The sequence below is a fragment of the Trachurus trachurus genome (assembly GCF_905171665.1).
Source record: "Trachurus trachurus genome assembly, chromosome: 9".
Taxonomy (NCBI): domain Eukaryota; kingdom Metazoa; phylum Chordata; class Actinopteri; order Carangiformes; family Carangidae; genus Trachurus; species Trachurus trachurus.
In genome coordinates this window covers 4,684,316-4,702,457 of record NC_139895.1, presented here as the reverse complement: position 1 = coordinate 4,702,457, position 18,142 = coordinate 4,684,316, and the positions used below count along the sequence as shown (strand labels likewise).

Below are 18,142 nucleotides of genomic sequence, written 5' to 3'. Positions count from 1 at the left end.
TAATGATCGCTAGAAAAATGTTCATTAGCGGTTTGAATCACTGAAAGATACGCATGATATTAGCTTATACGATAATTTTGCGATATCCGAGTTTTGCAGTCACTACGTCCTGAGACATACAGCGAAATTAGAAGTCCTAAAAACTTCAACTTGTGTTTGCAGTTTATATAATCAAAGATCATCCATCTGTATCAATTTACCAACAAAATATTGCAATACAATGCTGCACCTACTGTTTCCGGCTGCTGCTACGTAGCTACACAAGCTACTTCTCTAATTAGGCTAGTTGTGTCAAAACAAACATGGCCTCGTTACAGTAGGCTAGTTAGTTAATTAGTTAGTTAGTTAACTAGGTGATACTGAATGCACAGTACAATCCAGTGTGGCCACCAGATGCTGCATTGAAACTGTGAGCCCTGATGCTGCGTTCAAGTACACGTTGAAAAAAAAAAGAAAAAAGAAACGTACTCAGCGTATATTAACGTCCAACGACAGAGTGAGTTTTTTCTTTTTTTTTAAAACTACAACCACTGTGGTGATGAACCGTCGTCTATCAGCTGCTCTGCCTCACTTACACAACACCTTACCTGCATCGTATCAGTGATCATTCTATTACTTGAATATAGTGCTATGAACTCTGTTTACAAAATGCTGTCAACTTTTTTGGAAGACACAGTGTTGTCTTATAAAGGCTGCTTGGTTTGTTCAGTTCATCCACCCGGTGTATCCATTTAATAACACACTGAAAAATCGTATAAACATGAAACCTGCTGTTGCTTTTTTATACTGTATATGCCTTAATTCATATGTTTGGCAATCATGATTAAAGGATGTTTATATATATTTGTTTGTCTTTTTTCCCCACTGAGGTGAAAGTGTTTCCATGATCTGTGTGTGTAACAGTGTTGACTTTATTATTGTTACGATACTTTTCTAACTCTAAAATCTATAAAATATGTGAATACAACAGTCATAAATATGAGTTAATGTAGGTACTTTAACATGTTAGTTGGCTGAGAATTGAAATCTGCAACATTTTCCTGCTCTTTCTTTCTCTTTGAATTAAGATTTTTCTTACTCAATAATTTAATACTGCAAATACAGTGATTTCCTCTGGAAAAATCATTCATATCCATTAAATGTAGTACATACAAATTCTATAAACATTTAACAAATTAAGACTAATTAATATTTGCAACCACCGTATAATAATGCAATCAGTTTATATAGATAGAAAATATACAAGGTAGAAATAATGTAACTAATATCCAAATTCTAAACATACATAACCTGAATTTATCAGATAATGGTATTATTTCCCCCTACTTTTTCTTTGATTGTTAAAACTGTATAAAGTGGTTTCATTAGCCTGTAAAAATGCACAAAACACTTAGGCTACAGTTGGTTGATATTGCAAATATTACAATAATACATTACTATTATTAAAATATATAACGTAGATTAAAACTAAAATACAGCTTGAATCTGAATATATATATAGGAACACAAATAAAACGTAACTTATAAGTTATAACTGATATTTATCAATAATAATAGTTGAAAGCATAGACTGTAAAAGGTTGAAAGTGACAGTTTTCTGTTTGCAGCTGCAGTTCCACCTCCGGCCGCCAGATGCCGCTGTGACGTGTCAGCGTCGCCTTCATCACTTCCGGTTTTAAAACAAAATGGGTGGCGCCAAAGCTTGACAACAAAGCGGCTGTTTGCTGCAACGGTGGAAGCTTCAGCCTCTGTCACAGTTTAGTTTCCTCAAAGTTCATTAATTAACAACTAAATGAAGATCTGAAGCGGATTTTTAGTTTTTAACAGTTTGATTAAAACTGTCGGAGAAAGTTACAGCAGTGAACAGATGTCAACATGTCTGCGAAGAGCGAACAACTTCTGATCGTTGTGTCGATCCTGGAAGGTAAGTTAAGTTAGGAACAAGAAACACAAACTGTTTAATTCTTAATTAATTAATCAAACATTAACCACCAAACTACACAGCTTTATTTCACCGGTGTGTTGTCAGTAAACAGCGGCTTCACCGGTGTCAATCTCCAGGGAAGTGGTTCGGTAACTGTCGGTGATTTCCGTTAAATCCTCCGAGTCACTACACTACAGTAGTGTTATTATCTTTAATTAAATTAAAGTCCTTATAAACTGCACTAGTGTTATATTTACATTCGTTTAATTAACGTATTTATAAACTACAGTAGTGTTATATTTACATTAGTTTAATTAACGTATTTATAAACTACAGTAGTGTTATATTTACATTAACTTAATTAAAGTCCTTATAAACTACAGTAGACAACACAACTGAGAAGATATGTTGTTTTATGTTCTTTATTTTTAAGAAAAATGAAAGCAAGATGAGATGAAATAATAAACAGAAACTAATCAAAGTTTAAAGTACATTTTCATCCTTCATGCAAGTGATTCTTTTAAATAACGAAGATAAAGCTGAATGAGCAAAGCTTCACACATATTAATAACATTATGATATATTCAGTGGTTCTGTTTACTGCAAGTTTTCTATTATATTTAAACTTTTATTCTTGTTTTTAGATTTTTGTCGTCTCTACTGTATCAGTGTAGAGATTTGAAACTGATTTAATCTTTGAAAACTACTGAAACATGAAGGTTTTACACTTATTGTACAGTAACATTCAAGTTCGTTAGTTTGTAGTAAGAAAAACAGACTCTCCTTCTGTGATTTGTTTTCATTCGCATCTCTGTCTGTTTGGCAGCTATTTTCCAAAATATAATATATTAATTTCCAAGGTGTTGATTTGATCACTTCTGAGTCTAGACAGTGAGTTACTTCCTGCTGATGTGACTGATCTATACAGGACACAACGTTGTTATATCTACAGCTCTGGAAAAAAAACACAGCAAGAATATTTTAACTCAGGAAGAGTTTATAAATCAGTTATTGTGGGATAATGTCAATGTTTAATCCCAGCAGTGGTTTTTATAATCTTCCTATAAAATCAGATGTGGTTCAGGTGATGACCTCATCAGCGTCTCATTAAGTAGAATGAGTTGTGTTTGTGTTGGTGTTTAAAAAAGAAAAGAAAAGAATGACTGTCACACATAGATGCTTTTAAGAAACATTTGTTAAAGTGGTCTCTTGTTTTTTTCCAGAGCTGTGTATGTAGGCTATATCCTGCAGATTCCCACTGAAGCTGCTTCAGAAACAAAACTCCACAGTGCAAGTTCTTCGTTTTGAAACATTTACAGACAAACGTTCTTTCTTTTACAACCGAAAAACTCTCTCAGCTCCGTAGCTTCACTTTATTCACCAAAAAACACACATGAGGCACATTGTACGTCTTAAAGAGGAACTAAGCAGGATTTCTCCTGTGGCTCTGCTACATTTTTACCTTCATTAAAAGGCTCAGGAGTAATTGTGATCGTTAACTACATGACTTGTGACTTGTTGCGAGTGAGAACGGAGGCTTTCTGTCTTCATCTGTCGTCTCACGGCTGAAAACCAACCTGGCAACATCAGTGTAGTACCTGTCCCAGCTCTCGTAACCAGAACAGTGGAAAAGCGAGCAGACTTGCACTAGGGGTGGGAGAAAAAATCGATTCACATAAATATTGCGATATCTTTTTTGACAATTTTTAAATCGATTTTTTTTTTTTCAAAAATCGATTTTTTTTTTTATTTGAAAACATTTTTTTTTTTTTAATATTGTGTAATGTGCATTTGTTAGCCTTTTTTTTTTTTTTACATACAGAGAGTACAGGTTTTGAAAAGGGTTTAAGTTCACTTTATAATGGAGTATGTTCATTTCTAGGCTCCTACAGTATTTGTGTGCAGATAAATGTTAAAAATGCAGACAAAAAATCGAGAGAATTGGCAATATCGTAGAATCGCAATTTAAATTTAATCGCCATCCAAAAAATCGTAGAAGAATCGAATCGGGAGAAAAGCATATCGTCCCAGCCCTAACTTGCACAGTTCCCCTTAAACCAATAAGAAGACGGCAGTAAATAATCACTCTGCTGATGATATAAGAATCAGATCAAACAAAACAAAATCTAAATAATTCACCACTGTATTTATAATGTACATATGTCTCTCCCCTCTCCCGTCTCTCCTGTCTCTCCCGTCTGTCCCGTCCCAGGCCGTCACTTCCCCAAGTGTCCCCGTCTCAGCCTGGAGGTGGTGGCGAGCTTCGACGGCGAGCAGCTGAGCACCGACCCGGTGGAGCACCGAGAGCAGCCGCTGTTCAGCACCGAGCTGGGCTGGGAGCTGGACCGCCGCACGCTGCACCAGCACCGGTCCGCCTCACACACACACACACACACACACACACACACACACACACACACACGGTGTCTGGGTCTCCATGGTAACGAGCTGTCCTCCCTCCTCCAGGCTGCAGAGAACTCCCATCAAGCTCCAGTGCTTCGCCGTGGACTCGGTCAGCAGGAAGAGAGAGAGCGTCGGATACATCGTCCTCGACCTGCGCTCGGTGACCGAGGTCAGACAGGTCAGAGGCCACGCCCACTTAATACAGGCCACGCCCCCTTCTGATAGAGACCACGCCCCCTCTGAAGGAGACTCCGCCCCTTCAGAGAGGCCACGCCCCCTTTGATAAAACTGGCAGTGAAAAAATAACTTAGTAAACTGAAATCAAAATAAAAACTGCAGTAAAGTCCAGTCAGATAACAGCAGCTTAGTTGTAGTTTTCTTGTCGATGTCTAAAGGTCGATATGGAACGACTTGGAGTACGACCACCAGGTAGATAAGAGTGAATAGAACCTGATGAGGACTGATGGGAACATTATGGGATGGATGCAACTAAAAGGGAACAAGTTCATCTTCAGAGGTCTGACAGAGGCTTTCTCCTAAAACCTGGACAACTACAACTAAGACTAAGACTACATAAAAACTACAACAAGACTAAATAAAAACTACAACTAAGACTAAATAAAAACTACATAAAAACTAGTCAATTTCTCAAAACTAAAATGTTGAAAATTAGTACATCGTGTGCTAACACACCCAAGCAAAGCGTCTGGTCTGTCCACTGGAACAGTCTCAATGTATTTGTAATGTCCATATCAAATAAAATAAACATAAACTCAAACTGCTTCATTACTTGTTGAACTCGCTAAAACTAAACTCAAACTGAAAAACTAGATAGAAATAATAAAAACTAATGAACATTTTAAAACTATAATAACCCCAACTGTGTGTGTGTGTGTAGGAGGCGCGCTGGTTTCCTCTGCTCAGCAGTAAATACACCAAACAGCGTCCGGCGCTGCTGCTGGGTCTGCTGCTGGAGAACGACTCCAAACCCTCAGAGCCGTCACCTGATAGGTTCAGAGCCCGGAAGGCCCCGCCCAGACAAGGTCAGGCTCAACGTCTCTACCTGTCTCTACCTGTCTCTACCTGTCTCTATCTGTCCATCGTAATGTGCTTGTGACTCAGTGTGAATTAATTAGTGTGAATGCTGAAGGCATTTTACTGTCAGTTTACAATGTATTTCAGTAGGTATTAACTTTTTTTTTAATTCAGGGATTTTTCAAACTTTTCGTGTCTGCATCATCCTCTTCAACAATTCAAGTAATTTCTAGCCATTTCATCTTACTTCTTCTACTTTTTAATATATTCTCAGCCATTGCTTCGGCTATGTTAGCGCTGGTTCATCAGTTTTCCTTCCTGTCAGGTTAGCTGCAGATTTCCACTATTCAACCGTTACACTTAAACATGCAGGATTTCAATGTTTTCTTCTCCCTTTAGCATTTCTACTGCTTTATATGTTTCAGCTTTAGCCTTTTCAACATTGCTTTAGCAGTTTCTTCAGCTAATTTAGCATTGATTCAACAATTTCTTCAGCTCATTCAGCATTGCTTTAGCAATAGCGTTCAGCTGCTTTCAGCATTCACATGCATTTTCTGCAGGAAATGCTATCTTTTTCTAGTTTTTGCTTCATTTTCACTTTAAAAATGTTTGTCTTCTTGAGAACATGATTGGTTGTCCAGGGCGTCTCCATGGCAACACCACACATGCTGCTGACAGTGCACAGCAAACTGCAGCTCCTGTGATTTAACCTCAGTCACGTGGAGTCAAAGCTCGCAGCTGAAAAACTTCAGATTTTCTGTGGTTTAATTAAAAAGTGAAGAGCTTCTGTTTTTATTTTATTTTATTGATCTCAGCCTGAAAGTCTGTGAAAACACCAGAGTGTTCTTCCCTCTGTAGTGGAGTTAAATGATGGTGTCTCCCTCAGGGTCTCCCACGGCGACGGAGCTGTTGCCGGGCCAGCTGGAGGCGGTGCTGGTCCCAGACCAGGGCCACCACCAGCTCGGCCCGGCGGAGCGCTGCAGCGACATGTTCGTCCTCTCCGTCACCGTCGCCTTCGCCACCAAACTGGAGCAGGTGAGAGCGCCGACAGGCCACGCCCACTTTTATTGTTCTTTAAAAAAAAACTCACCTTTTTGTTCCCACACTGTTGATTAGACATTGTTTTTATTTATTTAATCTGTGTCTTTGTTTATAAAGGTGCATCAATATGTAAATAAAGTACTTGAAGTTTTACTGTGGTGTTTTTGTAGATGTTAAAGGAATAGTTCACCAAAAATGAAATGCTGATGAATACTCCCGAGTAGTAGTTTTTTATTCCTCAAAGTGCATCTGGAGACCCGGGAGGCCGGTTCATGGTCCAACCAAAACTTTATATGAGATTAATAGGGTCTGACACAAATTAAACGTCCATAAAACTACACAAAAAACCATTTAACATTCCTCCACACTGCTCGTCCACTGCAATCCAAGTGTCCTGAAGGGAGATAGTCCAGAGTTTACTGGAAACTACCTCATTTAGGCAAGTCAATAACAATCAATTCAATCCAGGACTGTTTAGGCTGTAAAAATGTCCTAAATGACGTTGTTTCCAGTAAACTCTGGACTATCTCCCTTCAGGACACTTGGATTGCAGTGGACGAGCAGTGTTCAGGAATGTTAAATGGTTTTTGTGTAGTTTTATGGACGTTATTACTCTCATATAAAGTTTTCATTGGACTATACGAACCGACCTCCCGGGTCTCCAGATGCATTTTGAGGAATAAAAAACTTCTCCGGAGTATTCATCAGCATGAGGGGGAGTCACTAATGACTGAATTTCATTTTTTGGTGAACTATTCCTTTAAACTTCATACGTCCAGACTGAGGATCTTTTTATGTAATGATGATGACGTGATGGACCAGATGTATTTAATTTAACGACTTGTGTGTGTGTGTGTGTGTGTGTGTGTGTGTGTGTGTGTGTGTGTGTGTGTGTCAGTTGGTCCCCAGCAGCATGAAGCTGTCCCACAGCTCCCACTTCTTCTTCTACTACTCCCTGCTGGGTAATGACATCACCAGCGAGCCGTTCACCAACCTGCTGAGCCCCGACTTCGAGCCGGAGCGCGCCTCCGTCCGCCTCCGCAGCAGCAAGCAGATCCTGCTCAGCTTCCTGTCCCAGCAGCCCGCTCTGCAGGTGAGCGCCGAGATGACTCATCACCAGGTGTAATCTGGATAAAAATTATCCGGATTTTGAAATCCCCTTTTTTTGCTATCCGGGATCACGTGATCTGTTTTACCTTTATCCCAGTTGTTCAAAGTAAAGTTGGACTTTTATGCCAGTTTTAGATTATGGAGACATCTTATACAGGCATGCATCAGCCACAACTTTACATCCACTTGACACCGTTTATCACTCAGCCCTGAGGTTCATTACTGGAGACAGCTACAACACTCATCACTGTGACCTGTATTCCAAAGTTGGATGGCCCTCACTAACTAACAGGCGTGATCGACACTGGATTTTTTTTTTTTTTTTAAAGCTCTTACTGGTCTCTTACCATCTTATATTAACTCACTAGTATCTTTCAATGCAGGTCTCTACCGCACACGCTCAAAAGACTGGCTCACACTGCAGGTTCCCTCTGTTAACACCGAACTTGGAAAGAGCAGCTTCTCTTACTGTTGCACCTACAACCTGGAACACTCTGCAGAATCATTTGAAACTTACCTCACTTTTATCAATGGGACAATTTACTTATTTTACCTCTAACTGCTCGTGCTTTTAACTATGTTTCAATTTACCCTAGTCACCTTAAATTCTGGTATTCTGTTATGTTTTTGTATGTTTCAAATGTCTTGTTTTCTGTCCTTGTGTGTTTTGTGTTTCATCTCGGCTGTATTGTAAATGAGGTTACTCCTCAATATATCTCAGAGTTTAAATAAAGGTTATGAAATGAAATGAAATAGATTGGATCAGTCTGATCCAGATCCAAATTTTTCAAGATTACCAAATCCGGATAATGATGCTCTAGATGGGACTGTGCATCACAATGAAGGCTGATTGGTCTGTTAACAACAGGTAGAACAGCAGCATGAGGTTACTCACCAAATGGAGTGTATTGTTTTCTGTGCTCTTTGTTTCTTCAATGTCTTTTAAACACAGACTCCATCTGGTTGGGCTGTTACAATACATTTAAAAAAAGCAAATATACAGTTCATTAGTGAAATTGTGAATATTTCCCCATGTGTTTTAAATTAAAATTTCAAATTTTAAAATTCAAACTTCAAACTTCATTAAATTCAGTAGTTGGGGTTATTTACTAATCACTGTTATGGTTTAAAAATTAGGTGCAAAATATAAATCAATAAATGTTTATATACTACATTGTAAATATTGTTTATTTGACCAGTTTGAATTTAATTTAAATCACATTTTGTTCCTGAAATCCACCAAACTGCTGGATCAGAATAATATTAATAATCCGTTTGTTTTTTTTGGGATCAAAGTTTTCCCGATCCTACTAAAAAGTTTTCAACAACACAAACTGAGGGTATGTAGTAATGTAATCTGATCTCAGAATCTGTTTTTGGTTTTGAACGACCCATTTTCAAGATTTGATCCGATCCATTATCCAAAATCTAATCGGATTACCTTTGAACAACTGGGCCAGGTGTGTGTGTGTGACCAGGTGTGTCTCTCTCCCCCCCAGGTTCACCTGTGCTGTGGGAACCACTCTCTGGGCAGCACCGACGTCTCTCTGTCCGCTCTGTCCTCCGTCCCCGTCGACCTCGACGACGCCGCGGCGACGGTGGAGGGAGCGTTCGTCCTGCGGCCGCCGCAGCGCGTCAGACGGTCGATGCCGGCTCCGCCCCCCGAGCTGCAGCCCACGGTGGGCGTGGCCGTCAGCCTGAGGAGGGAGGGGGTCGCCGCACAGGTACACACACACACACACACACACACACACACACACACACACACACACACACACGTTTTCTTCTACTTCTTCTTCCAAGATTTCTTCATTTAAAGGGACAACGAGGAGTTTTGTTAAAGCGAAGTGTTTTCTCACTACATTTCTGAGCCTCCGCACCGTGAAATCCTTTGACCGGCGCAAGACAGACTCATGTTTTCATTCATCAAGAATTAAAGTCAGAGGTTGGAAGACGATCACATACCGTCGTAGTTCCGACCATAAACGGAGATTCAGCGGCGTTATTCTCATGACTCGCCACGAAACCGAAAGTAAGGAAACGCTGGTCGGCTCGCCCAGCATTTCCACCACCACTAATAATAACAAAATAACCATAGAGACAAAACCATAGATTTATCGAAAATGGACCATTAACAAGTGGTAACGTAGATTCATCCACATTAATATGAGACTTTTTTATTGTTGCGGAATTTTTAGTTCTGCCGACGGAGAAACTCCTCGTTGTCCCTTTAATTCAGCATTGTTTCAACAATTTATTCAGCTCATTCAGCTTCCAGCTTCCAGCTTTCACCTGTATTTATCTTCAGGAAATGCATTCTCTAATACTTCCTGTACATGAAAAATCAACCAAACTTTGCACAAAGCTCCAGTCACATGTCAGATTTACTCAACTCCAAGGACATGTCAGTATTCCTCCTGGAGGGGGGCACAATAAGTGTTTAAACGTGCTACAGTTTTGCAACTTTCACCAAAATGTCCCCCCAAAGCTTTAGAAACTTTTTATATTTAAACAATTGAGCCTCCAGTGCATGAAAACGTTTGAACAGAACTGTAACATTTACCAGACTATTCTAGATAAATACATTTTCAATCTTCCTGAAATTCTTTTTGGCAAATATCAGAATTTTTTCTCAAAATGATGATGATGATGAATTTAATAGTTGACGTTGTTGTTTTTCTCTCTTCAGTCTCTGAGGAGTAAAGATGGAGGTGGAGCTCAGACGTCCTCCCTCCCTCCTCCCTCTGCTCCTCCTCACCTGGGACATGGTGACTCCTCCCCTCCAGCTGCCTCCGCTGCTCCTCTTCCTCCTCCCTCCTCCTCCTCCCACACGGAGAGCGAAGCGGAGAGTCTCCTGGAGGAGCTGCAGCGCGGCCGCGGGGGGGCGGGGCTCGCAGGTGAAGCTCTGACTGACACCTCACGCCTCATTTCATTTTGATTGATTCCATTCATGGTTTACATACTTCACTTGGTTGCACATATTTACATAATGTACACTAAAGCCCTTTTTGCACAGGATTAGTTTTACCTGGGGACCTCTGGTAATTTGTAATAATTGCGGAGGACGTCTGTGATCTTAATCCCGTGCGAATGCTCCATGTCAGTAATTTGTAAAGTAAAAATTCCCCCGCAAATTACCTACTATATTTCACCAAAGACCAACGTCCCGTTCCCCGGTTAAAACCATACTGTACGGGTTGAAACATGGAGGCTGCGGTGGAAATTATAAGCGGCATTTTCGAAGGCGTTTTAGGTGCAAACACGAGCTTGTCTCGGTGCTGGAGACTCATCTAAATAAACAGCTCAGATCCATAAAAAGAGTGAAATTTCAGAGGATATTGAGATGGATGACGGCGGCTTTCAACAGGCTTAAAACAAATGCCGTGACGGCCCGTTATTGCGACAACAACTGCACTGTTGCGAAGTCACGTTGCTGCTTTGACATTTTATTTACATTTGCTTCGCACATGGATGTGACAGCAACTTTGACGTCATATTGGAGCCTTAATGTCAGTAAATTCAAGTAAAATACAGACTTCACTTATCCCGCAAGAAACACAGACGTGGGGGGGTCATTTACAAATCACCAGACGTCCCCAGGTAAAACTAATCCTGTGTGAATAGGGCTAAAGTCACCATAAATGAAAAGGAGCAGGATGAAGAAAAACTTCTAGTACCTGCCCCTCTCTATAGTTATAATTGCATTGGCTTCATATCAACACCAATATTATATGACTGTTTCCTCTCCAGCTGCAGACCTGGAGCTTCCTGTCCGCACTCAGACGGAGGCGTCGCCGGCGGCAACAGCAGCAGCAGCAGGAGGGGGCGGAGCTTCGTCCGTCAGCGTCTCGGCCCCCAAAGTGTCGATCCCGGCCTCGGCTCATCACTACTGCTTCTCTCTGGACCTGAACCGCCTCGGCCAGCTGAGCCTGAGCCACGCCGTCAACGCCACGCTACGGTCAGACAGGAAGTCACTTCATCTCTGTGTTAGACTGGGAAAAGAAGTAGTTTAGTAGTAGGCTTGTACTATTTATATATTCAGAATAAACAACCAAACATCGATTAGATTTTCAATTCGATCCATTTCGATTCAGTATCGATTAATTTACAGTAATTTCAGTTTTAGTTCCAATAAACAATTAAAGAGATTTTCACAGAACTAAAGCTGCAAACTGATTGGAACTCTCTTACTGGTGCATTATTGAAAATATGAATGTTTAGGCTACATTAAAGAAGGTTAAGCAGTGACATTATGCACATTGATGAACCACTACAGAAGTGTAACAGTGCAACTCCTCAGTACAGTGTCATATTTAATTTAATAATCGTATCAAATAGAGACGGGCAGTGATTTTCACATAGTTGAATAGTTGTTCAATTTTTAAAAAAATTATATTTTATGAGACAATCATCTTGCGATTCATATTGATCTTCATTTAAAAGATCTTTTTTTTATTTTTATTTTTTATTTAAAACAAAAAATGAATATTCAACTCAACTTAATTTAAAAGATCTGATATCAATTCATAAAATTAAATCGATCTTTTAATGTACACAACTTCCTGTTGCCTCTGTCAGATCTGCACGATCGCCATTTTCACCCACAACTGTCCAGAAGAGTTGCACCGTTTACTTCTATAGTGAGTCATGATAAATAAATGTACATTAATGTTCTGTTGTTGTCGTTGTGGTTGTCATGGTGACAGGTACTCGTACCCGTTCTTCGGCTCGGCCGCTCCCATCTTCACCAACCCTCCGGTGGAGCTGCACAGGAACATGGAGGTTTCTCTGCCTCAGTCCTTCTGCGCCTTCGACTTCGCCGCTCTGCCTCAGCAGCTGCAGGACACCTTCCTCAGGTCCACACACACACACGCACACACACACACACACACATATTGGCCTGATTTCTAAACAAATAAAATACATTTACAAAAATCAAAAAACATTTACATTTACAATATTTATTAGGCTATTTTATTTCATAACTAGGCCTATTCATGTTCTTCTCACACTGAATCTTTGCATCTGCCAGCGCTGCCTGCTTCTTCAGATACAGATCATACACATGTCTGATGGTTTGTGAATTCTGTAAAACACATTAGCACAGAATTCACTGTGGATGTTCTTCAGACAAAACTCACTACTTTCACTATCTGTGTCCATCTTTGACATTTTCTATGACCACTAGTACTACATCACTGGCTGCTCATAAAAAGCATTGGAGCAAAGATAGCAATAGATTTATTTTTATAAAATGTTACAAAATATATTGGCCTAAATATTGGTTGATGTAAGAAAACAAGAATAAAATTGAGTGACTGTGAGCAACCACCTTCCAAATAATCTATACACATCTGAACATTGTTATCAGCAATTTATTGAAGCACCAGACTGCATAATGTTCTAATATTTAATTCATTTTTACCTGTTGCACTTTGTATTTGTGCTGTATGAACTTTACTTTAGATTTGTGCAATGAATCAACTTCCACTGCTCATCGTTAAGGCAAAGTGCACAACTGTTCATTTGTGAAAGGAACTGGAGTTGTGATTCTAGTTTTAGATTATTGAATCAGTCTGCAGTTGTCCACCGCGCTCAACAGGCCCCAGGTGTGTTTGTTGCCACGGTGACCAGCAGGTGGAGCTGCAGGACAGGTTACAGGCTGGTGTGGAGCTCCGTGGTATTCACTCTGTGTGTGTGTGTGTGTGTGTAGAGTTCCTCTGGTGGTGGAGGTGTGGCACAGAGACTCCGCCCACAGGGACCAGCTGATTGGTCGAGCCTCGCTGCAGCTGTCTCGCCTGCTGAGCAGCGAGCGGAGCCGCGGTGTGGCGGCGGCGGCGGCGGCCGGTGGTGGAGGCGGTGAGCAGAGCTGGAGACAGACGCACCGGGACAGGACGCCGGTGGTCGGGATGCACGGGTAGGAGGACACCAATCAATCAATCAATCAATCAATCAATCAATCAATCAATCAATCAATCAATCAATCAGGCTTTATTTCTACAGCACTTTTCATGCCCACGGCAGCTCTAGGTGCTTCACATGATAAAAACAAGGAACATTCACATACACACAATAATTTTTTGAACATTGAGGAAACACTATCTTACACTCAATCATTTGCAACAGGGAAAACACCAGATACAATGAAGTGAAATAGATGAAATGAGAAGAATAGGAAAAAAAAAAACCTAGATAAAATGAAGTAAAATAGATGGGTGTAGTAATTAGGGCTGGGACGATATGCTTTTCTCCTGATTCAATTCTTCTACGATTTTTTGGATGGCGATTCGATTTAAATTGCGATTCTACGATATTGCCGATTCTGTCGATTTTTAGTCTGCATTTTTAACATTTATCTGCACACAAATACTGTAGGAGCCTATAAATTAACATACTCCATTATAAAGTGAACTTAAACCCTTTTCAAAACCTGTACTCTCTGTATGTAAAAAAGGCTAACAAATGCACATTGCACAATATTTTATAAAAAAAAATCCCCCCAATTTAAAAATCGTCAAAAAAGATATTGCGATATTTATGTGAATCGATTTTTTCTCCCACCCCTAGTAGTAATAGGATAAAATAAGAATAAGAATGAATGAATTAAAATAGAATAAAAAGGATACTAAAGATAACATCCTCCCTCCTCCCTCCGTCAGGCCGGTGGAGACGGTGGCGGAGCTGAGCTACGTGGCGACGCTGGACGACCTGGGGCTGGTGACGGAGAGAGACGTCGTCGTGTCCGACTCAACACAGGTCAGACTCAACAGGAAGTGGTTCTGTTTCTGGGGACACGATAAAGTGACGGACCAGCAGTGTTGTTCTTCTTCTTGACTGTAGAAGTTGTGCAGACAGCTTCCTGTTTGACAATAAACTGAGTTTGTTTGGTTTATTAGAACGTCACTGACCAAGAAGTCGTTAGTTGACCTAAATTTCATTGGTTGATTGGTCGCAGAAGTAAACTGCAACATTTGGAGGCTTCTCTTGTCAAAATTAAAGGACAATTCCGGGCAAATTCAATTCGGGGATGTATTTTCCTAACATTTTAGGTCTAAAAGAAGGAATCTGAAGATTTTCAGTTTAATTGCTCCTGTTTTGCGGTAGTTGTGTCTGTCCCCGCATCGCCACGGCAACGATGAATGGGAATGGATGTAAGTTCTGCTGCTTAGGCTGTTTACATCCCTTAAAGCCACAATTTTTTTCCACAGACAGCGTCAGATGGCGACTCAAACATGCACCGAGAAGTTTATTTACTTGAAGCAAGTCAAGAGTTGATATTCCTGTGTTTATGACACAAACGGGAGCTTTACGAGAATAAAGTCGTGTAGCATGTACAGCTACTTGCTACGTTTGATTATTGATATTGATATTGTGATTTTGGCTAAAAACTTCATAATCACAATGTAAAGACGACAGAGACTGCTTTAAAATAACTAAAAAAGGATGATTAGAGGGTTTTTTTTAACTGTGTATGAAAGGCTGGGGGGCTTTTAATTTGAAGGGCCGGATACAGGAAGCTGTGACACTCACTCACTGTCAGTTTTTACTAAAGTCCGGCTGCTCCTCCAGAAACACCTCTGTTGTGTTTCCTCTGTAAAAAAGCTTCACTCTGATTCTCTCTCTGCCTCCTCAGACTGAACCTGCGGCCCCCCCTCACCAGGGCCCCTCCCACCCTGCGGCCCCCCCTCCCCCCCGGGGCCCCTCGGCTCCCTCGGGCCCCAGAGACACTCTGGAGTATCGCACGGCCCTGGAGCTGGAGCTGTGGAAGGAGGAGCAGGAGGATCTGTTCGACGACCAGGTACCAGAGTCTGAGAGAGAGAGAGAGAGAGAGAGAGTGTGTGTGTGTGTGTGTGTGTGTGTGTGTGTGTGTGTGTGAGCTCTGACGACCTTTGACCTCATCGTATGTGTGTTTGTGTTTGTCACAGCTGAAGAAGAAGGAGCTGAGCCACATGAAGGCGTTGGCCGAGGAGTGGAGGAGGAGAGACAGAGAGAGAGAAGCTCTGGTCAAGAAGAAGGTGGAGAACACACACACACTTGCATAAACACACACACTTTAAAGGGATAGTTCAACATTTTGGCAAATTGGCCCATTGCCATAATCCCTATAGTCATAGCAGTAGGTTCATTACCTTTAATTGTCGGTGCAAGCTATTTTTAGAACAGCGGAGCAGAGCCATGAGCTGCTCAGAGCTACGCTACAGAGGCTCATTATGCAGGGATGCAAACAGCGCGCCGAAAAGCGAAACTCGCTTTTGTCATGACCAATTGACCCTTCGCGTAAGCCCCGCCCCCTTGGTTACTGTTGCTACGGCGGGCAAGCTTTCACTCCCAGCCATGCTCCTGGCAGTATTTGGTATCGATTTCAAAGGAAATATCAGCAAATGTCTGGATAAACTGTTCTGAGATAATAGAGAGAAGAAGTCACAAAGATCATTCATAGTTTTCAGTGACGTGACTCGCACAGGAGGATAAAACATCTGTTCAACGACACGACTGGACAATGTACAGAGCAGCAGTAAGGACCGGTAATTTTACCGTCTATCAACCCACCAAGACTTAGGTCATCTCACTGGTCATGAAACGTTGTCAAACTGCAAGTGTTTGGGCGATTGTGAACCACATACAGCTTTCGCTGCTGTTTTGTTTTCTCCCACCGCTGTATCAGTCAGTGAAAGCAGTCCCTGCCTGGAGGATCCCTCGCCTAAAAGCCCAGGTAAACGCGGTAAAAGTACAGCTGTCATTTCGGAGGTGAACATATGGTTATCCCCATATTTACACTTGCTCAAGTCGAAAAAAAAGTCCGCTCGTATCTGAACATCTCTATATTGCTGCTGCTGCCGCCGCCACCGCCATAGTAGCAGCAGCAACAACAACATCCTTCTCTACAAACAAATGTTTTTCGTCCTAGTCTCAAAATGTGTCCACAAAAGCAAACGTAATGACTCACTGCGGAAAGCTTGCCAGGCCTATAGTTACGGTTGCTAACGTAGGATTGGACAATAGCCGTTTGTGGGAGGAGTTGGCGAAGGGTCAATTAGGTGACTTGTGTGAATCATTCAGATCCGAAGAGTTTTTGTTTTGAGGGGGGGGGGGGAGGGTCTCAGCGTCTCAGCTGGGGTCAGTAAAATGTTTTTCTAACAGGCTGACAGTGACAATCACGTGAAACTGAGGCGAACTCATTCATGGTTTCTGATCATACTGATAACTGCCGACCTCCAATGTTGACGCGCGACGTGCGCGCTCGTTACCCAAAGCGGCGCGTATCCGCGTGCAGTCGGTACGTACATTACTGTGTCAGGCAGGTGTCTCCCACGGAGCTCTGCCCCGTTTCAGAGGTGAAGGAGAGACGTCGCCTCCGCGATGTAGAATGTGTTCAATTAAAGTGAAGGCTATGTCCATTACACACTTTTAGGCCTTAAAATGTCTTAAATTTGTTGAATTATTGTTTTTTTCAAGTCTTAAATAATTTTAGACAGGTCTTAAATTTTCTTATGCCCACCATGGGCGAGCATTTCACTCGCATTTGCCCCTAAAAAAAAAAGACATGTGTGAACCGGGAAAATCACAAAAAAGAAAGAGCACAACCTGCGATTGGTCCAAAACTACAAATCCCACAATCCTCTGCCTCAACAATAACAGTAGTTAGTGTAAGTGAGGGAGAGTGGAGCTGTAGGTGAAAAGAGGAAACAACGCACGTCTGGTCCTGTTCTATGTTGTTCGTTCACACCGTCACCGTTTATTCGTTACGTCCGCGGTGTAAAAGGCCGTGACGCAAAGACGCGGTTAGGCGCGAGACGCGATTAGGCGCGAGACGCGGTATACGCGACTTTTTTTTTTTTGCGACGCTACACGCGATTCTTTTTGTGCGACGGGACCTTCGCGTCTTCGTCCTTTTCATCGTGTTTGGCGGGAAGACCCGCAAGGGGCTTCCCGCCAAACACGAGGAACGCTTTTTTTTCGCTCGAGTTTTTACGCGCGACCAAACGCGAGATACGCGAGAAATGCGATTTATCGCTCGTTTTGACTCGTGTCAAAAAAAAATTCACGAGCCCGCCAACAACTTTTTTTTTTTTTTTTCAAAGGAGGTTCAACTGGACTTAGTTATTTGTCTAGGAAGACGATTCACCTCTCATCCATGAGGCTTCATCAGTTCATGTAGCATCTGACCATGCTGAGACTGGTCCAACTAACTGGTGTGGAGACTCAGTATAAGTCCAGTTGCTTTCGATTTAACCTCCTTTGAAATACTATGACCTGGACAAATGAGAATATGCACAGGCCTACAACAACATTTCTGCTCTCACCAACCATGGTTGAGGTCACAACGCTGCTGTAGCTGCTCTGGAAGTCCGAGACACTGAGGCCAAACGCCGCCGTCGCTTCTGATCCATGACGGCGAGTTCCGGGCTGATGAGCTACAGAGACTGAGCAGCGCGTCGCTGTGTCGGACTGTTTGTTTGGATATAATGAAGAAGCTGCACAGAGTCAGGTGAGCAGAAGCTAACCCCCCCTCTCACCGTGGAGCCGCTGCTGTCTCACAGCCACCACCGACCCATAGAATAAAACACCACCGACCCATAGGATAAAACACCACTAAGCCGTGGACGGTCGCTGCGTGGATAAAATGCT

The 18,142-nt window shown here is 41.8% G+C and overlaps 1 protein-coding gene across 1 annotated transcript in view; it reads left to right on the top strand.

The window, feature by feature from the left end:
• Positions 1–1,694: 1,694 nt before the first annotated feature.
• Positions 1,695–18,142, top strand: part of cep120 (centrosomal protein 120) — a 36,200-nt gene continuing 19,752 nt past the window's right edge. The window contains exons 1-14 of the mRNA XM_083979086.1: positions 1,695–1,924; positions 4,137–4,293; positions 4,391–4,505; positions 5,226–5,370; positions 6,249–6,397; positions 7,302–7,496; positions 9,013–9,237; positions 10,203–10,410; positions 11,264–11,471; positions 12,220–12,369; positions 13,227–13,430; positions 14,173–14,269; positions 15,147–15,311; positions 15,439–15,528. Of these exons, the coding sequence (XP_083835212.1) occupies positions 1,876–1,924; positions 4,137–4,293; positions 4,391–4,505; positions 5,226–5,370; positions 6,249–6,397; positions 7,302–7,496; positions 9,013–9,237; positions 10,203–10,410; positions 11,264–11,471; positions 12,220–12,369; positions 13,227–13,430; positions 14,173–14,269; positions 15,147–15,311; positions 15,439–15,528 (2,157 nt within the window). The 5' untranslated portion in view covers positions 1,695–1,875. The remainder of the gene's footprint in view (positions 1,925–4,136; positions 4,294–4,390; positions 4,506–5,225; positions 5,371–6,248; positions 6,398–7,301; positions 7,497–9,012; positions 9,238–10,202; positions 10,411–11,263; positions 11,472–12,219; positions 12,370–13,226; positions 13,431–14,172; positions 14,270–15,146; positions 15,312–15,438; positions 15,529–18,142) is intronic.